General features: G+C 42.3%; 1 protein-coding gene across 1 annotated transcript in view; it reads right to left on the bottom strand.

The window, feature by feature from the left end:
• Window positions 1-454: 454 nt before the first annotated feature.
• Window positions 455-17,861, bottom strand: part of LOC123373045 (tetraspanin-36-like) — a 47,805-nt gene continuing 30,398 nt past the window's right edge. The window contains exons 3-7 of the mRNA XM_045021788.1: window positions 15,197-15,271; window positions 13,322-13,417; window positions 9,139-9,291; window positions 2,990-3,073; window positions 455-939 (exon numbers count right to left, since the gene is read on the bottom strand). Of these exons, the coding sequence (XP_044877723.1) occupies window positions 853-939; window positions 2,990-3,073; window positions 9,139-9,291; window positions 13,322-13,417; window positions 15,197-15,271 (495 nt within the window). The 3' untranslated portion in view covers window positions 455-852. The remainder of the gene's footprint in view (window positions 940-2,989; window positions 3,074-9,138; window positions 9,292-13,321; window positions 13,418-15,196; window positions 15,272-17,861) is intronic.

Here is a 17,861-nt window from a genome sequence, read left to right as displayed (position 1 = left end):
AATAAGATCCTGCTGGTTTTTATTATATTGGTACAACATTGCCTCAGAAATTCTTGATTTCAAATTAAAAGAACCAGAGATTGGCCGAAGTGATAAACTTCTAATTCAGACTTCTCCAGTGTTTGGAGATACTCAGATCTGAGGGGTTGATTTATCCCCTTGGTAGACAAAAGAGACAGCTGCAAACCTTAGATCTGGATTTTAAATTTGCCCAAAGTTCAGGGGTGTCTTGATCTGAGGATATGATTCATGCTTGTCTTTAAAGCAAACTGAATTACAGCAGTTACAAATTGGAGAGAGAAAATGTCAGCAACAGTGAAATGTAGCCTTGAATAATAATGCTTCTAAACAGGAATATTCAAACCTTCTGTTTACATATTTATTTTGCTGCTTCAACATTTGTCATTTATCTGATTTCTTGTTGGAAATATTGAAAAGAGTCTAGAATGCACCATGGCTGCATTATCGGTTTAATGATTAAAAACAATTTCTTCTATAAGTTTCAGGTTACAAATAGGTCTGACAAATGTAAAACTTGCAAGAAGTAGAGTTTCTTTTTGGAGTCTATCCCAACATCTGCTGTCATTTTAGGGAATGCCACACGAGTGTGAAACAGCCTTAAAGAAAGTCGAGGTACATGAAACCAGGTTGTTACCAAGGGACACTGCACACTGAAGCTGTCATTTCACATGATACACTTAAAACCTTTGCAAATCTTAACAGTGTTCTTTCTGCTCACGTAAATAAAATACAGTATTTAACAAAGGGGTAATACATTGTCCATTTGGGGCATCTATACAAATCCATTTTATCATCAAGAAGCAGATGAAAAATGATCTTTCCATCGTCTTATCAAGCAAATACCCCTGAGTACAGGGGTTGGTAGCCATTGTCTTCCCTCTTGCACGTGAGCACACAGACACTCAGCATTCCAAAGAACTGAAAGGGGAAAAAAAAGGATCTTTAGCTTTTCTATTTCTTTTGGAGGTTGAATTTATTGTATGTTTTATCTATGCTTGAATTAAATTTAACCTCTCTGTGGCAGGGATGTTGCCTTCTACATATTTGTAAAGTGCATTGTATATTAACAGCGCTGTAAACAACATAATACTGAGAAAATAAATGTATCAATGTTTTAAAGATGTCTTTAAAGGTCACTTTTAAATAGTGATATGGACTCTGGGTTTTCTCCCACTGTTTTCCCCATAAATGTATTCCAGAAACATTAATTCCTAGGCAGCATCTGCTGTGAATATGGCTGTGCTGGATTTAGAATGTAGATCTGCAATATGTTTTATTGCATACCTGTATATGCTTAAAGACAAAAACATATTATGCTACGATAATTAGAAGAGAGCAGAAGTGGTGATTGATGGAAGAACAGTCAATTACAAAGAAATAATAGTGATGAGAAGATAAAATTTATCAGACTGTGGAGGAATCAGAAGGAAGTGGTAGAAGCCCCTTCACTAAAGTAATTTAATTTGAGGGATAGCTCAGTGGTTTGAGGATTGGCCTACTAAACCCAGGGTTGTGAGTTCAATCCTTGAGGGGCCACTTAGGGATCTGGGGCAAAATCAGTACTTGGTCCTGCTAGTGAAGGCAGAGGGCAGGACTCGATGACCTTTTGAGGTCTCTTCCAGTTCTAGGAGATAGATATATCTCCAATTATTATTTATTATTAGACTAGAAAAAATGCTAGAAAATATACTCTAGATGCCAATCGTGCCCTGAGAGTTAACTAGGAAAAGGAAACTTTTGACTTTATCACCAAATCAGGCCCTCCTCCTACATTCAGATCTGCACTGATGGACCCTTGCTCCCACATTAATCCAAGTGTAGGACTCGGGCATTAAACAGTAACAACAGTTACTTTGATACAACTCTTTTATAGCATGTCTATAATTTAAGAGAACATTTTGCTGCCATTGGCTTTGACATGTTTTTAAGGTCAGGCTTGACAAAGCCCTGGCTGGGATGATTTAGTTGGGATTGGTCCTGCTTTGAGCAGGAGGTTGGACTAGCTGACCTCCTGAGGTCCCTTCCAACCCTGATATTCTATGTCCTCCCCAGTCAATGGGGAAGAAGATCGGAATCTCTGGAAAAATGATAACAGGGACAATGATAAAGGAGAAATTATTAGATTAAAACTTAGGGACCAAATCTTCTTAAGTATGGAAAGTTTAATGCCAGGGTTTAACCAAAATCTAATTTTTACTCTATGCAATTTTATTTTTTCTCCATTTCTCTCAGTTTGAATATTAAAAACAAGCAAGTCAGTTTCATGCTTGCTTGTATTTAATTTGGAGTCAATTTCATTCTCGGGTTCCCACACAAAGGACTATTTGTTTGTTGTTGTTTTTTTAAACAAAAACCTTAGCTTTGAAAAAAAAAACTCCATGGAGACATTTGGTCTTAAGTTATGGAAAATCTTGTATTTTAAAAAGCTACATCTGGGCCATAGCATCCATTTAAAAAATGTGAAAAAAAATGCATCTCTTCGCAAATGACTAATACAGTTCAGCCTTTCACTTAGTCCCATCAAGTCTTTTTCTAGTTTTGGGCAGGATTCTCCCATCCCCAAATGCAGGCAGAAAAAGAGAAAACTGGTGCAAAACTGAGACATGAAGTTACGAGTAAGGATACAGCAGCTCCTTGGCATGCTCCCTCTTCCTCTCTCTCAGCCTGTCAAACCCCCTCCATTCAAAGACCATGCAGCAGGAATGCAGTGGGTTTGGTTAGTGTGTTCTTGCAGCCTCCTCTCTGACCCAAACAATTTCCAAGCAGAAATCCCTGGGAAAATTGCTGTTAGAAGCAGTATTCTCCCTCCCCACCTCTCCACCCAGCTTTTGCTCCCCTGGAAAGGGATGTCATGCAAAGCCACGGAAAGAGCAACCAATTGCAGCAAAGTTACTTAAGGGATTGTGCGAGTAGGAAAATGGCACTATTTTCTGTGAGGGAAGAAATGTACGTTGTTACAATTAAATACCTTTATGATGGCAAATCCTAGGATCACGAGCATAGCATAGCTCAATACAGCCTGTAGCCCATTTTCCACTTTCTCTGCACAGCCCTGGGGAGATGTAAAAAAGGAAGATTTAGCTGCCATTTGATTACACTATTAAACTGAGAACAAACCAACAAATCCAATACAATGGGGCAGGTTTTGCACACAATCTCACAGGGGCAGGACCCTGTGCTGCCCTGCTATGACCCATGTGGTCAAGGGCAGCAGCCTTGGCCTTGAAACAAGCTACTGCTCTTGCACTGCTCAGGAGATGCACTCGACAATCTAATAACTCTGCCATCTATAGTTTCTATGAGTCTTATATGGCTCCGTTCAGTTACTGTATAAAGGAAGTTGCCACATACAGAGCCAGGAGGCTTGTGGTGGTGTCCACAAGGTAAAATGAGGGTTTGTGGGGTCCCAAAGTGGGGAAGATGGGTGCAATTTTTTTCTGAATTAAACCCTATGAATACTGAATGAATGTCATAATTTATTGCAGACTTTAATGTAAAATCTAGGGTTGGTAGCATAATCCTTCTCCCGAGCTGAAGGACTGATTCATTAGTGAGGTAGCAGGGTCATCTACCAAATCCCCAGCACACTTCCCACAGCAGCTGGGTTTTCCTAGATTGTCTCCCATCCAGTACTGACCAGGCATAGATTATTAAAACAATATTACTCATATCCTGAAGGTGCCTAAGGGCCAAGCAAGAATGAGGCCCCATTGTGCTAGACACAGTAAAAACATAATGAGAGACAGTTCCTGCCCCATAAAGCTTACAATCTAAACAGTCAAGAGAGATAAAGGGTAGGGGAAAGGGATATAACATACAGAGTGAACATAAGGACAGCCATACTGGGTGAGACCAATGGTCCATCTAGCTCAGTATCCAGTCTTCCAATAGTGGCCACCGCCAGGATGCTTCAGAGGGAATGAACAGAACAGGGCAATTCATCCCCTGTCATCCAGTCCCAGCTTCTGGCAAGTTACCTTGGAGATGCAAATATGAGAACAATGTGATGGCTACAAATATTGCCTTCTGTGATTCTTAGTGCTTTTAATATTTAAATCCTTTCAGTGGGGTTATGTAACGCCAAGTCTACACTACAAGCTTTTGTTGACACAAGTTACGTCAGCATACAGCCGCCGCAGTTAGTGTACTGCTTGTGCACATGCATACATGGTTCCTTGTGTTGGCGCTGCACACAGTCACCAGGAGTGCTTGTACAGATGCATAGTGCAATGCACCATGGACAGGTATCCCAGTGCGCAACCCACCACTATCCAGTCCTTTAGGAAGTGTTGGCATTGCACAGTGGGGCAGAAGTGAGTTGTGCAGGAATGAGTCGGAGCAAGGGGTCAGCTTCCCAGCATGGAACTGTCTCCGTCCCATAAAAGTCAGCTATATCCCACAATTTTCAGGCCTTTTTTAAAAATCCCATGAACCCTCATGGCCTTCCTCACTCTCCGCACAGCTCTGGACTATTGTCATAAGTGTTGCAAGCAGAGGACGCATGATCTTCCGGTATTTGCAGAGCTACAAGAACCACCAAGTCAGCGGTTTTGTCAAGGACAGTTTGCTGAGGGACATAGCAAAAACCCAATTCAAGGTTGTTGGTGGCATTCACTGAGCAGCTGCAGACAGTGGAGCGGCGCTGCTGGGCCTGAGGAATGGAGCACTGACTGGTGGGATCGCATGATAATGCAGGCTTGGGGTGATGAACAGTGGCTGCAGAACTTTTGGACGCAGAAGACCACATTCCTGCATCTGTGTGCCAAGCTCACTTCAGCCCTCCAGCACAAAGACACTAGAATGAGAGTTACACTGTCAGTGAAGAAGCAGAGAAGTGGAGTAGAGATCATGCTGTGGAAACTTGCAACACCAGATTGCTACCAGTCAGTGGGAAATAATTTTGTAGTTGGAAAATCCACTGTAGGGGGCCATTCATCATCTCCTGCTACACAGGACTGTGACTCTAGGCAATGTTCAGAACACAGTAGATGGATTTGCAGCAATGGGGTTCCCAAAACTGTGGTGAAGCAATAGATGGCATGCATATCCCTATTTTGGCGCTAGCCCACCTTGCCATGGAGTACATCAACAGAAAGGGCTATTTTTCTATGGTTATGCAAGCATTGTTGGATCACCAGGGATGTTTCACTAACATCACTGCTGGCTGGTCAGGGAAGGTGTATGACACTTGCATCTTTAAGAGCTCAGGACTGTTCAGGAACTTTCCTTTCTGACCGGCAGATTACCATTGGCAATGTTGAAATGCCAATAGTAATCCTAAGGGACTCAGCCTACCCTTTGCTTCCCTGGCTCAAGAAGACGTCCACCAGCCTCCTTGACAGCACCAAGGAAAGATTCAACTACTGGCTCAGTGGGTGCGGCATGACTGCTGAATGTGCTTTTGGTAGATTGAAGGGACACTGGATGCTGGTTTGTTCGCAAGATTGGATCTCAGTGAAAAAACATCCCAATGGTTACAACTGCCTGCTGTGTCCTGCATAATATCTGTGAAACAAAGGGGGAAAAGTTGCTGCTGGGAGGGAGGTGGAGCAGCTGTCTGTTGGGTTTGAACAGCCAGACACAAGGGCTATTAGAAGGGCTTAACATGGAGCTATAAGGCCCAGGGAGGTTTTAAAAGCAAGCCACAGTAGGTCATTGTGATGTACTGTGCTCTATCTGGCCCTGCTGTTTTGGGGCCAGTCAGGAATTGTGTGACGCTTGGTGTATATCTATGAATATAACACTGTCAATGCAGCTATTAATTTTGCGGTGCTTGCTGTCCATTTATGATATTACACTGTGTTTGTCACTGGTTCTATGAGTTGTGTCAACGTGTACAATAACACATAAGTGGGTGCTTTCAGTACCACTGGGCACTGTGCAGCATTTAAAAACAAGTTACACAAGCACCTGTCAGAGACAGTCTAGTTATACTTGGTCCTGCCACAGAGTAATAGGCTGGACTTGATGACTTCTTGAGGTCCCTTCCAGCCCTACATGTCTATGATTTTGTGATATGCTGTGAATTAATAACGATGAATTACTTTCCAAAGAATAGATTTTTTTGAGAAACAAAACCAGAGCAAAGAAAAATCTGTGCGATAACTTAATAAATTAATGGAACAGAACTTTAACAAGGGGAAAGAACATTCATGTCCACTTTAGCTACACATACAGGAACCATGGCTTTCACAGGTCGGCCTATGTGAAGCTGTGGTTGTCCTTACTGTCCCCTGGGGCAGAGTGGTAGGAGAAGGATGCAGCCCCTGATGCCACATGGAATGCTGAGGAGGTGTACGGAGGTGTGTAATGCAGTTTTCCACAGATTACAAAGGGAGGTGAGCCTATGATTGCTGACCCTGTAGATTCACAAGAGTCTGAAGTATCTGTGTTTGCTGCTGGAGAAGCCCTGTTATGTCCACATGTATTTCTCACTCCTTTTCCTGATGGTGCTCCTGGGTCTTTCTACTGTCGGCTCTTTTCTTCTCCATACAATCTGCAACATTCATCCTCTAGGGCCCCTGCTCACAGTCTGATGCAGCACTGGCTTGCAGGATCTCATTGAATATGTCATCCTGAGTCCTCTTCTTTGTCCTCCTTATCTTGCTCAGGCGTTGCACAGGTGTGGAAGGGAAACCTTCAAGGCTGCAATGGCAGCAGCTACAGACAAAACACACAGAGGAACCATTGTCAGTATAGTCACAATGGAAAGCAAAAGTTAAGATTCAAAACTCCCTTCCCTTGCTTCCTTCAATACAGGCTTATTGATACTTCTACTTTGGCGTGCTTGTGCATGACACCACTCAGAGCTCGAGCCCTGGTGAGAACGGCCCAGCAGGGTAAGGGAAATGAGGAAGGAATTGCTTGGTTGCATGAAAATGAATATAGGGCAGTGGCTCTGAATACTGGCACCATTTTCCAGGAAGTGGTGCTTTTAACTGATATCTCACTCCTGAGGGTGACAGGAGCACAGCTGCTGCTGTTGTCCCAAAGCCGCCTGGATCCGTATGCTGCTAGCCTGTGTACTGCTGACAGACATGGGAAAGTGTCCTACTGCAGAGGAAGAAATAAGGCTGTCATCCCTTGAATCCTTCAGGAGAAGATTGCATAATATCTCCATGTACGTTTCACTGAGATCTCTCTGGAAGATTCAAGGGACATCCCTGTGTACATAAACAAACTGCGCCTCTAACTCTAGAGGGGAATGAAAAGCAGATAACAATGCTACCTCTGTGTTGTGACAGTGTGTACCCCCAACACGCCCCTTGCACACTATTGTAATAATCTTTGTACAAGGTAAGACTATTGAGAGCATGTGGTGAGAGAACCTTTGCTTTGAATTTAACATAGTTTGTTAAGTTAGGCATGAGTTGCATTTTATCTTTATTTCTCTTGTAACCATTTCTAGCTTTTTTGTCTCATTACTTCTATTCACATAAAATCTCTCTTTGTGGTTAATAAACTTGTTTTATGTAATGCAGTGTGTTTGAACTGGAGTGTTTGGGAAACTCCATTTGGGATAACAGGATTTGTGCATATAAAATGCACGGACTTTATATGAGCTTGTATTGTCCAGGAGAGGACTGGGCAGTACAAGACGTACATTTCTGGGGGAAAGTCTGGACTGGGAGTGTGCTGGGGTCACCCTGCAGTATAGCTCAAGCAGATAAAAGCCCAAGTGTGGCCGGCAGGTTGCAAGTGCACACAGACATAGCTGGGGGTGATTTACACACTAGAGGCTGTTTGTGAGCAGTCCAGGAGTGGAGGCAATAACAGCAAAGGCACCCCACATTAGAGGGCCAGGGTGACACAGCTTCTCACTAGTCTAGATTGTACCCTGGGTATGTCACATTGTGCTGCTACCTCTTCTAGTACGAGTAAATTAATTAAAGTCAATAGCTGTGTCCTGTTAAGTTGGGGGCACCATCAGTACATCATTGTAATGGAAAATACAATTACACACTTACCCGAGGTTCCATTCCCCACACTGGGCTCGCCCATGCTCGACTGCTGGGACTGAGTGGACTGCAGTGGAGCCTCAAACAGGTCCCGGCTCACGGCATAGCTGGACACGCTCACTCACAAATCCCCCATCCTCCTCATCCTCGCTGTTCATGGCCCGGGTCTGTGGTTGGGCTCCTCGGAGATATCCACAGTGGTCTGCGGGGGAGGGGGTGTCTCCACCAAGTATGGCATGCAGCTCTTTGTAAAAGCAGCAGGTCTGTGGTTCAGCCCCAAATCGACTGTATGCCTCCGTGGCCTTCTGATATGCCTGATGCAGTTCCTTCGCTTTCACACAGCACTGCTGCTAGTTCCTGTCATCCTCCTTTTCCTGCATCCCCTGTGCAATCTGCTCATGGATGTCCACGTTTCTATGGCTGGTCCATAGCTGTGTTGCACAGCCTCTTCTCACCACCGGCCCAGGAGATCCACTATCTCCGGTCTACTCCAAGCCAGAGTATGTAGCTACCATGGTCAGCAGCACAGTTACACACAACAATGGAGAGCTGCTAGGTGTGCTTACCAAGCTGGACCATCAGGAAAAAAGCTCTTCAAAATTTGCAGGGCTTTAAAGGAGGACGGGCCTTCTGGCCTCTGTGACCCCTGGGCAGTGGGGTTCACAACTTTGCCCAGAGTGGTCAGTACTAGACATTGTGGGACAGCCATTGGAGACTGTTAGGGTCAACATAGGTGCTGCTTCGACCGCAGTACATCGTCCATAGCTCAACACTGCTCAGGGAGGCGTGTTAGTGAGTTGCTGTTACAAGGCACTTACATCAGTGGGAGACAAATTTAAGTGTAGACACATGCCCAGCTAGGTCAATGCAAGGCAATGCAACCTAACTTTGTAGTGCAGAGGGGATTAGTTAGATGGAAAGACAAAGGAAGGAAGGGGCAGAACAGGTTGGAGCAAAGAGCCAATCAGCACAGGAAAAATAATGTTTAGAGTAAAAACTATAGAAAATAGTCTGATGAGATCCTCAGTGTTTGTGAGTCCCTGCTTGGACTGCCTTTTGCAGCTGCTCTGCCAGCTTCAGCCTCTGGCTGGCTCAGAGGAATCTAATGAGATCACAGCCCATGGTGGCAGTTTCCAGTTTCAGGGTAATTTAGCCTCACCTGCATATTGAGATCCTGTGGCTCATTCAGCTGTCCTGTGCAGTTCTTAATGTCTTGTTTGCAGCAGCTCAGAGGAACACTGTTATTGCCAGTGGTATTAAACCACTGGGTGGTTGTCCAGTCGGTGTAGTTAGTTACTCCACAACATCGAAGCTGTGAAACAACAGATAACTAAATTAATGCAAACAGAGTTAAGTTCTTAGGAATGTCATGCAGGTAAGTCTCTGCAAGATACTGTAAAAAAATTACAGTATTCTAAAGTAATCCATCAAAACACTGCAGTCACACTGTTGTAAGGTGTAGTGAATTAGACCACTACAGTAGTGGGGCTGGTTTGTTTGTTTTTGTTTTTTAAAGGAAAATGCTCTCCAGTCCCACTGAAATCAGAATTCAGAGCTCTCAGCCCTGCACAGGATTTGGCAAATACAGCACTTTTCTTCTGCAGATACTGTACACAGTCTAAAAATAATGGAAGGAAGAAAAGGGAAGTTGCTTCATCAGCACGTGAACTACAGATAGAACAAAAACAAGATCAGAAATACATCCTTTTCTTTTGTTAGTAATATTATTTGTGCTACAATCACAATGGAGGACAGATTTATACAAAAATCTCAGTACATCAAGAAGCTACATAAGAACATAAGAATGTCTAAAGATCCATCCAGCCCAGTATCCCGTCTACCAACAGTGGCTAATGCCAGGTGCCCCAGAGAGAGTGAACCTAAGAGGTAATGATCAAGTGATCTCTCTCCTGCCATCCATCTCCACTCTCTGACAAACAGAGCCTAGGGACACCATTCCTTACCCATCCTGGCTAATAGCCATTAATGAACTTAATCTCCATGAATTTATCTAATTCTCTTTTAAACCCTGTTATAGTCCTAGTCTTCACAACCTCCTCAGGCAAGGAGTTTCACAGGTTGAATGTGCGTGGTTTGAAGAAGAACTTCCTTTTATTTGTTTTAAACTTGCTGCCCATTAATTTCATTTTGTGGCCCCTAGTTCTTATATTATGGGAACAAGTAAATAACTTTTCCTTATTCACTTTCTCCACATCACTCATGATTTTATATACCTCTATCATATCCTCCTTAGTCTCCTCTTTTCCAAGATGAAAAGTCCTAGTCTCTTTAATATCTCCTCATATGGGACCCATTCCAAACCTTTTCTAATGCCAGTATATCTTTTTTGAGATGAGGAGACCACATCTGTACACAGTATTCAAAATGTGGGCTTATCATGGATTTATATAAGGGCAATAAGATATTCTCCATCTTATTCTCTATCCCTTTTTGAATCATTCCTAAAATCCTGTTTGCTTTTTTGACTGCTGCTGCACACTGCGTGGACGTCTTCAGAGAACTATCCATGAATACTTCAAGATCTCATTCATAATTAATTGTAGTTAAATTAGCCCTATCATATTGAATGTGTAGTTGGGGTTATTCTTTCCAATGTGTATTACTTTACATTTATCCACATTAAATTTCATTTGCCATTTTGTTGCCCAAACACTTAGTTTTGTGAGATCTTTTTGAAGTTCTTCATGGTCTGCTTTGGTCTTAACTATCTTGAGCAGTTTAGTATCATCTGCAAACTTTGCCACCTCACTGTTTACCCCTTTCTCCAGATCATTTATGAATAAGTTGAAGAGGATTGGTCCTAGGGCTGACCCTTAGGGAACACCACTAGTTACCCCTCTCCATTCTGAGAATTTACCATTTATTCCTACCCTTTGTTCCCGGTCTTTTAACCAGTTCTCAATCCATGAAAGGATCTTCCTTCTTATCCCATGACAACTTAATTTACGTAAGAGCCTTTGGTGAGGGACCTTGTCAAAGGCTTTCTGGAAATTTAAGTACACTATGTCCACTGGATCCTCCTTGTCCACATGTTTGTTGACCCCTTCCTTCAAAGAACTGTAATAGATTAGTAAGACATGATTTCCCTTTACAGAAACCATGTTGAGTTTTGCCCAACAATTTTTGTTCTTCTATGTGTGTGACAATTTTATTCTTTACTATTGTTTCAACTAATTTGCCCGGTACTGACGTTAGACTTACCGGTCTGTAATTGCCGGGATCACCTCTAGAGTCCTTTTTAAATATTGGTGTTACATTAGCTGTTTTCCAGTCATTGGGTACAGAAGCTGATTTAAAGGACAGGTTACAAACCCTAGTGAATAGTTCCGCAACATCACATTTGAGTTCTTTCAGAACTCTTGGGTGAATGCCATCTGGTCCCGGTGACTTGCTAATGTTAAGTTTATGAATTAATTCCAAAATCTCCTCTAGTGACACTTCAGTCTGTGACAATTCCTCAGATTTGTCACCTACAAAGGACAGCTCAGGTTTGGGAATCTCCCTAACAGCCTCAGCCATGAAGACTGAAGCAAAGAATTCATTTAGTTTCTCCGCAGTGATTTTATCGTCTTTAAGTGCTCCTTTTGTATCTTGATCGTCCAGGGGCCCCACTGGTTGTTTAGCAGGCTTCCCTTCTGATGTACTTAAAAAACATTTTGTTATTACCTTTGGAGTTTTTGGCTAGCTGTTCTTCAAATTCCTTTTTGGCTTTTCTTATTACATTTTCACACATAATTTGGCAGTGTTTATGCTCCTTTCTATTTACCTCACTAGGATTTGACTTCCACTTTTTAAAAGATGCCTTTTTATTTCTCACTGCTTCTTTTACATGGTTGTTAAGTCATGGTGGCTCTTTTTTAGTTCATTTACTGTGTTTTTTAATTTGGGGTATGCATTTAAGTTGGGCCTCTGTTATGGTGTCTTTGAAAAGTGTCCATGCAGCTTGCAGGGATTTCATTCTAGTCACTGTACCTATTAATTTCTGTTTAACTAACCTTCTCATTTTTGCATAGTTCCCCTTTCTGAAATTAAATGCCACATTGTTGGGCTGTTGAGGTGTTCTTCCCACCACAGGAATGTTAAATGTTATTATATTATGGTCATTATTTCCAAGTTACAGTTACAGTTATCTCTTGTATCAGATCTTGTGCTCCACTCAGGACAAAATCAAGAATTGCCTCTCCTCTTGTGGGTTCCTGTACCAGCTGCTCCAAGAAGCAATCATTTAAAGTATTGAGAAATTTTGTCTCTGCATTTCATCCTGAGGTGACATGTACCCAGTCAATATGGGGATAATTGAAATCCCCCACTATTATTGAGTTCTTTATTTTGATAGCCTCTCTAATCTTCCTTAGCATTTCATCGTCACTATCGCTGTCCTGGTCAGGTGGTCGATAATAGATCCCTAAAGTTATATTCTTATTGGAGCATGAAATTACTATCCATAGAGATTCTGTGGAACATTTGGATTCATTGAAGATTTTTATTTCATTTGATTCTACATTTTCTTTCACATATAGTGCCACTCCCCCCTACCACATGACCGGTTCTGTCCTTCTGATATATTTTGTACCCCAATAATTGTGTCCCACTGATTGTCCTCACTCCACCAGGTTTCTATGATGCCTATTATAGCAATATCCTCCTTTAACACGAGGCACTCTAGTTCACCCACCTTATTATTTAGGCTTCTAGCATTTGTGTACAAGCACTTTAAAAACTTGTCATTGTTTATTTGTCTGCCCTTTTCTTAGGTGTCAGATTCTTTTTTATGTGGATGTTTTTCATCTGATCTGGCCCATACTTTATCCTCTTCCATCCTCTCCTCCTGACCAAAACCTAGAAAATCTCTATCAATAGACTTTCCTCTAAGAGACGTCTCTGTCCGATCCACATGCTCCTCTCCTCTCCTCCCAGTAGATAAAACAGACCAAATTTCCACAGTACAATAAAAATTCCTAATATTTATTCATTATGAAAGTTGAGATACTATGGTGATACATAGCAGCATAGGACCTAAGGCAAAATAAATAAAAACACTCATTTAGGGCCTGATCTATAGCCCATTTAAGTCAATATGAGCCTTTCTTAAGTCCATTAACTTAAATGGACTTTGGATCAGGCCCTATGGTGCAAACCTGCAAGGAGCTGAGTACTCTCAATTGCCACTGAAGTGAATAAGAACTGACAGTGCTGAGCATTTTGCAGAACAGGTTTTAGAAAGCAGCAGGCTGATTTTCCCCCTAGAGGCTGTATGCATGGTTTAATATCTACTGGATATTTTTAAATAATTCTCAGCAGCAGATTAGAAGTTTTCCTACCTGTTCTTGCAAGTAATCCACAACACCAGACTCCGGACTTTTCCCGTCATATTTCTGGAAGACTGTATGCATTGTGCCTTGCACATCTGTTTTTACCTGAAATGAGAAAACACAGTGCATATTCTGTATAACAGCAGCTCAAAAGCTTCTAAAATGGTCCTAGACCCAGCAAAACTGAGTGCAATGAAAAGTGAAATAATGCTTTTGGTAAAATACTGGTGCCACTTAACCCTGCTGGCATTCTTGGACATAAATAATTCTCCTATTGACTTTAAGAACCCTCTTCTGTGAACATTCATGATGGCAAGCTGATTAGAAGGTTGCTCTGATACCTACTAAGCTAAGTACTACCTGTCTCCATCTTCTTCCAGAAAAATCCACACATTTAGGGTTTCGTTCTACACAGCACATGTGTGGGTACAATCCTGTTCTGCACTCACACCCCACCCTTGTATCCTGAAGTATTGAGAATAAAGGATCAGATGTGAGAAGAATGGTGGGAGAAAAGGAATTCACAGAAGGAGATTGTGACATTCTGCTCAGGACACGTAGAGCTGTAAGCCACTATGTTACCTCTCTGCCTCAGCAAGAGTGAGCTTTCCTAGAATTTAAACTGTGTCAGCTCCCTGCCACACCAGTCTGTTTACCTCAGCAGCAAATTCCTCAAGACTCTTCCAGTCTGAACCTTGCTTTGCAGGTAACAATGAGTGAACCCCAGTTCCTGAGTTCCCCCACAGACATCTCTTCGGCAGTGTCTAGTCCCTGTCACTGTGACACTCACAGAAATTAAGTTTGCTGTCTCCAAAGAGACAGGTTACACACCAGCCTGTCAGTTTAGTTGAGGACTCACACTTACTTCACTACAACAGCACTGAGATGGTTTACAGTAAAACTAAGAATCAGTTTATTAGCAAGAGAAAAAGAAACAGGTATGGTTACAAACAAAACAAAATGCAACACTTTCTAGTGTCTAAAACTTAATTTTAGCAAGTTACAATCTTTGGCTAGCAGTTTTTTTACTTCAAGTTACCAGAATCCCTAGCCCTCCAGGCTAGGGGATCCAATTTCCACAGGATCAGAGGGTGCTGTATCCCATGTCCCTTAAGTGACCAATAAATAAAATCTCTTTTTGTTCCCATTATATTACCCAAAGTACATTGTCTCTGCCTCAAGAGCCAGGAGGGCTTCCTGAGATGCAGCCTCTGACAACCAGTGAGTTCACTAAGCTCCTTCCGCCATTGCTTGTTAGTTTGTTTGCTTTGTTTACCTTGTATGTACTTTCATTGTCCTCTGCCTGTAATCAAGCCAGAGAATCCACATTCCTTTGTCTAGGACAGGCTCAATGTATGCCTCCCAAACACATTTTAAGAACATATTTCAAGCACACATAACTCATAGACTCATAGACTTTAAGGTCAGAAGGGACCATTATGATCCTCTAGTCTGACCTCCTGCACAATGCAGGCCACAGAATCTCACCCACCACATCACACTGTACATGTCTCTTTCCCTGGCTTTAAAGTTATTGTGACTAATTATTAACTCTACAAACAGGAATAACCTTTCATTTTCTTTAAATTGGCCTTACCTTGAGGCATCTCAATTTATTATTATGAGAGGAGCAAGAGATCTCTTTACACATCATGCATACATATCACATAATGATATTCATGACCAGTGTGTCACCAGCTTTTATGATACCTTACTCAATACACTTTTATAGTGCAATAAAGTTGTAAACAATCAGTTGATTCAACTGCTTTTTCTTTGGGTCCAGAACCCCATTTCTCACCCTGAAGTGTCTGGACCCTGATTGTCTCAGAGAGCCCTTCTTTTTCTTCAGTATTAGAATAGACTTACTAATTTTTAGCTTACCTTTTCTCTGTAAATGAATCCCATAACAAAAGCTGCCACTTCTGCAATAAAGATAATCAGGATAATTACCAGGAACTGAAATCAGAAGAGAGGTACAGTAAGAAGGATGGCCAGAGTGTTTGGATCAAAATGCAAATTTAGTGCTAAACAAGTCAGGCAAAGTGTGTTGTTATTATCCAGTGTTGTCTCTCCAAACAGAGCTCCAGAAATTTCTGTGAAACAGCAGCAGAATATGACACCTGAACAGTTTAATAAATCAGGGCTTCATGGGATCTCAAAGACTTATTTCAAAGGATAAGTACACCACAAAAAGTATATTTACACTAGGAACATGTATCAGCCATGGGTTACTGTGAAAGGACGCGTCAATTTCACAGTGGCCAGTAAGGAGTTAACTAGTGCCTCACATCTCTAGTAGCCACACCCTGAATTAAACTGTCTTCAGCATCCATTCGAAAAAGCATGCGCCACCCATGGTGGGAAGATTCTGGTCTCTGCCCACCCAAGACTTTGGAAAGAGGAGTCTGGCATACTTTCTGCAAAGGATTCATTCCTGATTATACTATGCAAGACCAGGAGGGGCCTGTGGTTAACATCTGTTGACCACACAGGTCACTCTCCTCCTGCAGATGTTGCCAAACTGTTCTTGATTTTCAAAAGCAAGGGCCAGATCCTCAGCTGGCGAAACTGGTATAGTTCCATTGAAATCAATGGAGCTGTGACTATTTGCACCAGCTGGGGAGCTGATCCTGACTGTGCAAAGCTCCTTTTGGACAGAAGAGCAGTAAAGTTAATTGAAAATGGCTGATTGGCAGCTACCTTTCCAGTTATCAGGTACAAGACAGAGCTGTCTGAGAAAACACAGCAGCTGTATTGCTGCTGTTTATTTTGTACCACAGAACAGCAGATCTGACTGATAAAGTGTGGGTCAGGAAACTACCTTTTTGTTATTTACAGGCAGCTGTAGCCTGATGCAAAGAGCCATTTGCAATGGCCTGAGGAGGAGCAAGACTACAGACCAGGTTAGGATGGCCGGTCTACCCATAGCTATTGACAGGTTCACCTTCCTCTCAATCAACAAGCATTGGTCACTGCCAGAGGTAAGACACAGGATCGGACCAGTGCTTCATTACATCCAATGTGCCAAATCCTCTGGTGCTAGTATATAAGACTTGTCAGTTTTGCAAGAACACTGTACTTGTTACTGAGGAACTGAAAACTAAGTACCCATTACTATTTCCTCTGTAAATGTACAGGCCGTTCTATGTATCTTTCAAGCTAATCCTACATCACAGCTCATTTTCCCTAACCTCACTGAGAGAACTTCCCATGTTCTTAAACTGACACAGTTTTCTTTTCACTAATACAGGAAACGCTTTTCAATAAAGAAACCACGGGGCAAAAAAGAAACCTGGCACTTCTTGATGATCAGATCCTCTGCCTTGTGACCTGACCGCTGGAATGGTCTGGTGATCAGGGCACTGAACTGGGGGTTTAGGGGGGTAGAAGACCTACACCATATCCTTGGCTCTGCTAATGATTTGAAGTGTCACTTTGGGAAAGTCACTTCACTGCTCTGGGTTTCCATCTCCCCTTTGCAAAATGGGGACAACAATAGGTACACACCTTTGCAAAGTGCTTTGGGATCTACTGAAGAAAAGCGGTAAGTACCATTACTAGTGCACCCTACACAACATCATGAACAGAATGGCGGGATGGTGGAAAGATTGTGAACTAAAGCAATCCATTTTACCACAACTGTTAGTCATAAGATGAGGCTCAATTAGTTCCTACTCCTAAAGAATGAGGCATGGAACTGAAGGTGGAGAGACTACCTTCACGAAACAGGTTACCTCTAGGCCCTCCCTGTAGCCAAGAACCACGGCCACCATGAAAGTTTGTGTGCTGACCCAGTTTTGAAAGCTAATAACAGAGTTGCCTATCATCCCCAAGTCTTCAAGACAGTCCCAAATTCTGTGGGTCTGTCCCATGTCTTCCATAGCAAGTTTATTGAGTGCTTAATGAGCCTGAGGTTTGTTATATTAGACAGAATATCAATCCTTTGTGATGCATTAATGTTGCAAGATGATACAGACATTTTACTGCGCTGTGATGTCACAGAGATTGGACTACCCAGCTGGGTTAGTGGCCTATACCTTAGGCCTTAAATACCCAAAGCTCATGCAAACCAGAGGTTCAGATCCTAGTAGGGTTCTTTCAACCCTTCATTTCTTCTGAAGTAGAACCAAATTCCACATAATTTACTCTGAGGATCTCTCTGATGATTCCTTTAAAAAAAAAAAGATCTTCCTCTGTGCTGTGTGGACGAGGATGCCATTGCACTTTTTACAAGAACAGGGGTTTGCTCTGTGTGCCTTTGGCCAAATTTAACCACTTCCTCATCCCTGATATTGTGCAGGGCCCGCTATCCCAGAAGGGTCTTTAGTGATGCAGCAGGTGTTTATGACTTCAGATTGGTCCTTAGCTTCAGAAATTTGCACTAGATTTGTGGAAACTGTTTACACAGAAACTCCAAACCACCTAAAACATGCTTGGTTCTAGGTTTTATTACAAGCTCAAAACAAAGACCAAGTCTACACTAGGAAAGGTTTGCTGATACAGTTATCCCAACAAACTATTACTACCCTACCCTACCCAAACAGTG

The sequence above is a fragment of the Mauremys mutica genome, chromosome 6 (assembly GCF_020497125.1).
Source record: "Mauremys mutica isolate MM-2020 ecotype Southern chromosome 6, ASM2049712v1, whole genome shotgun sequence".
NCBI classification, from domain to species: Eukaryota; Metazoa; Chordata; order Testudines; family Geoemydidae; genus Mauremys; species Mauremys mutica.
The sequence above is the reverse complement of the archived record's forward strand: the minus strand, read 5'-3'. Positions and strand labels throughout refer to the sequence as shown.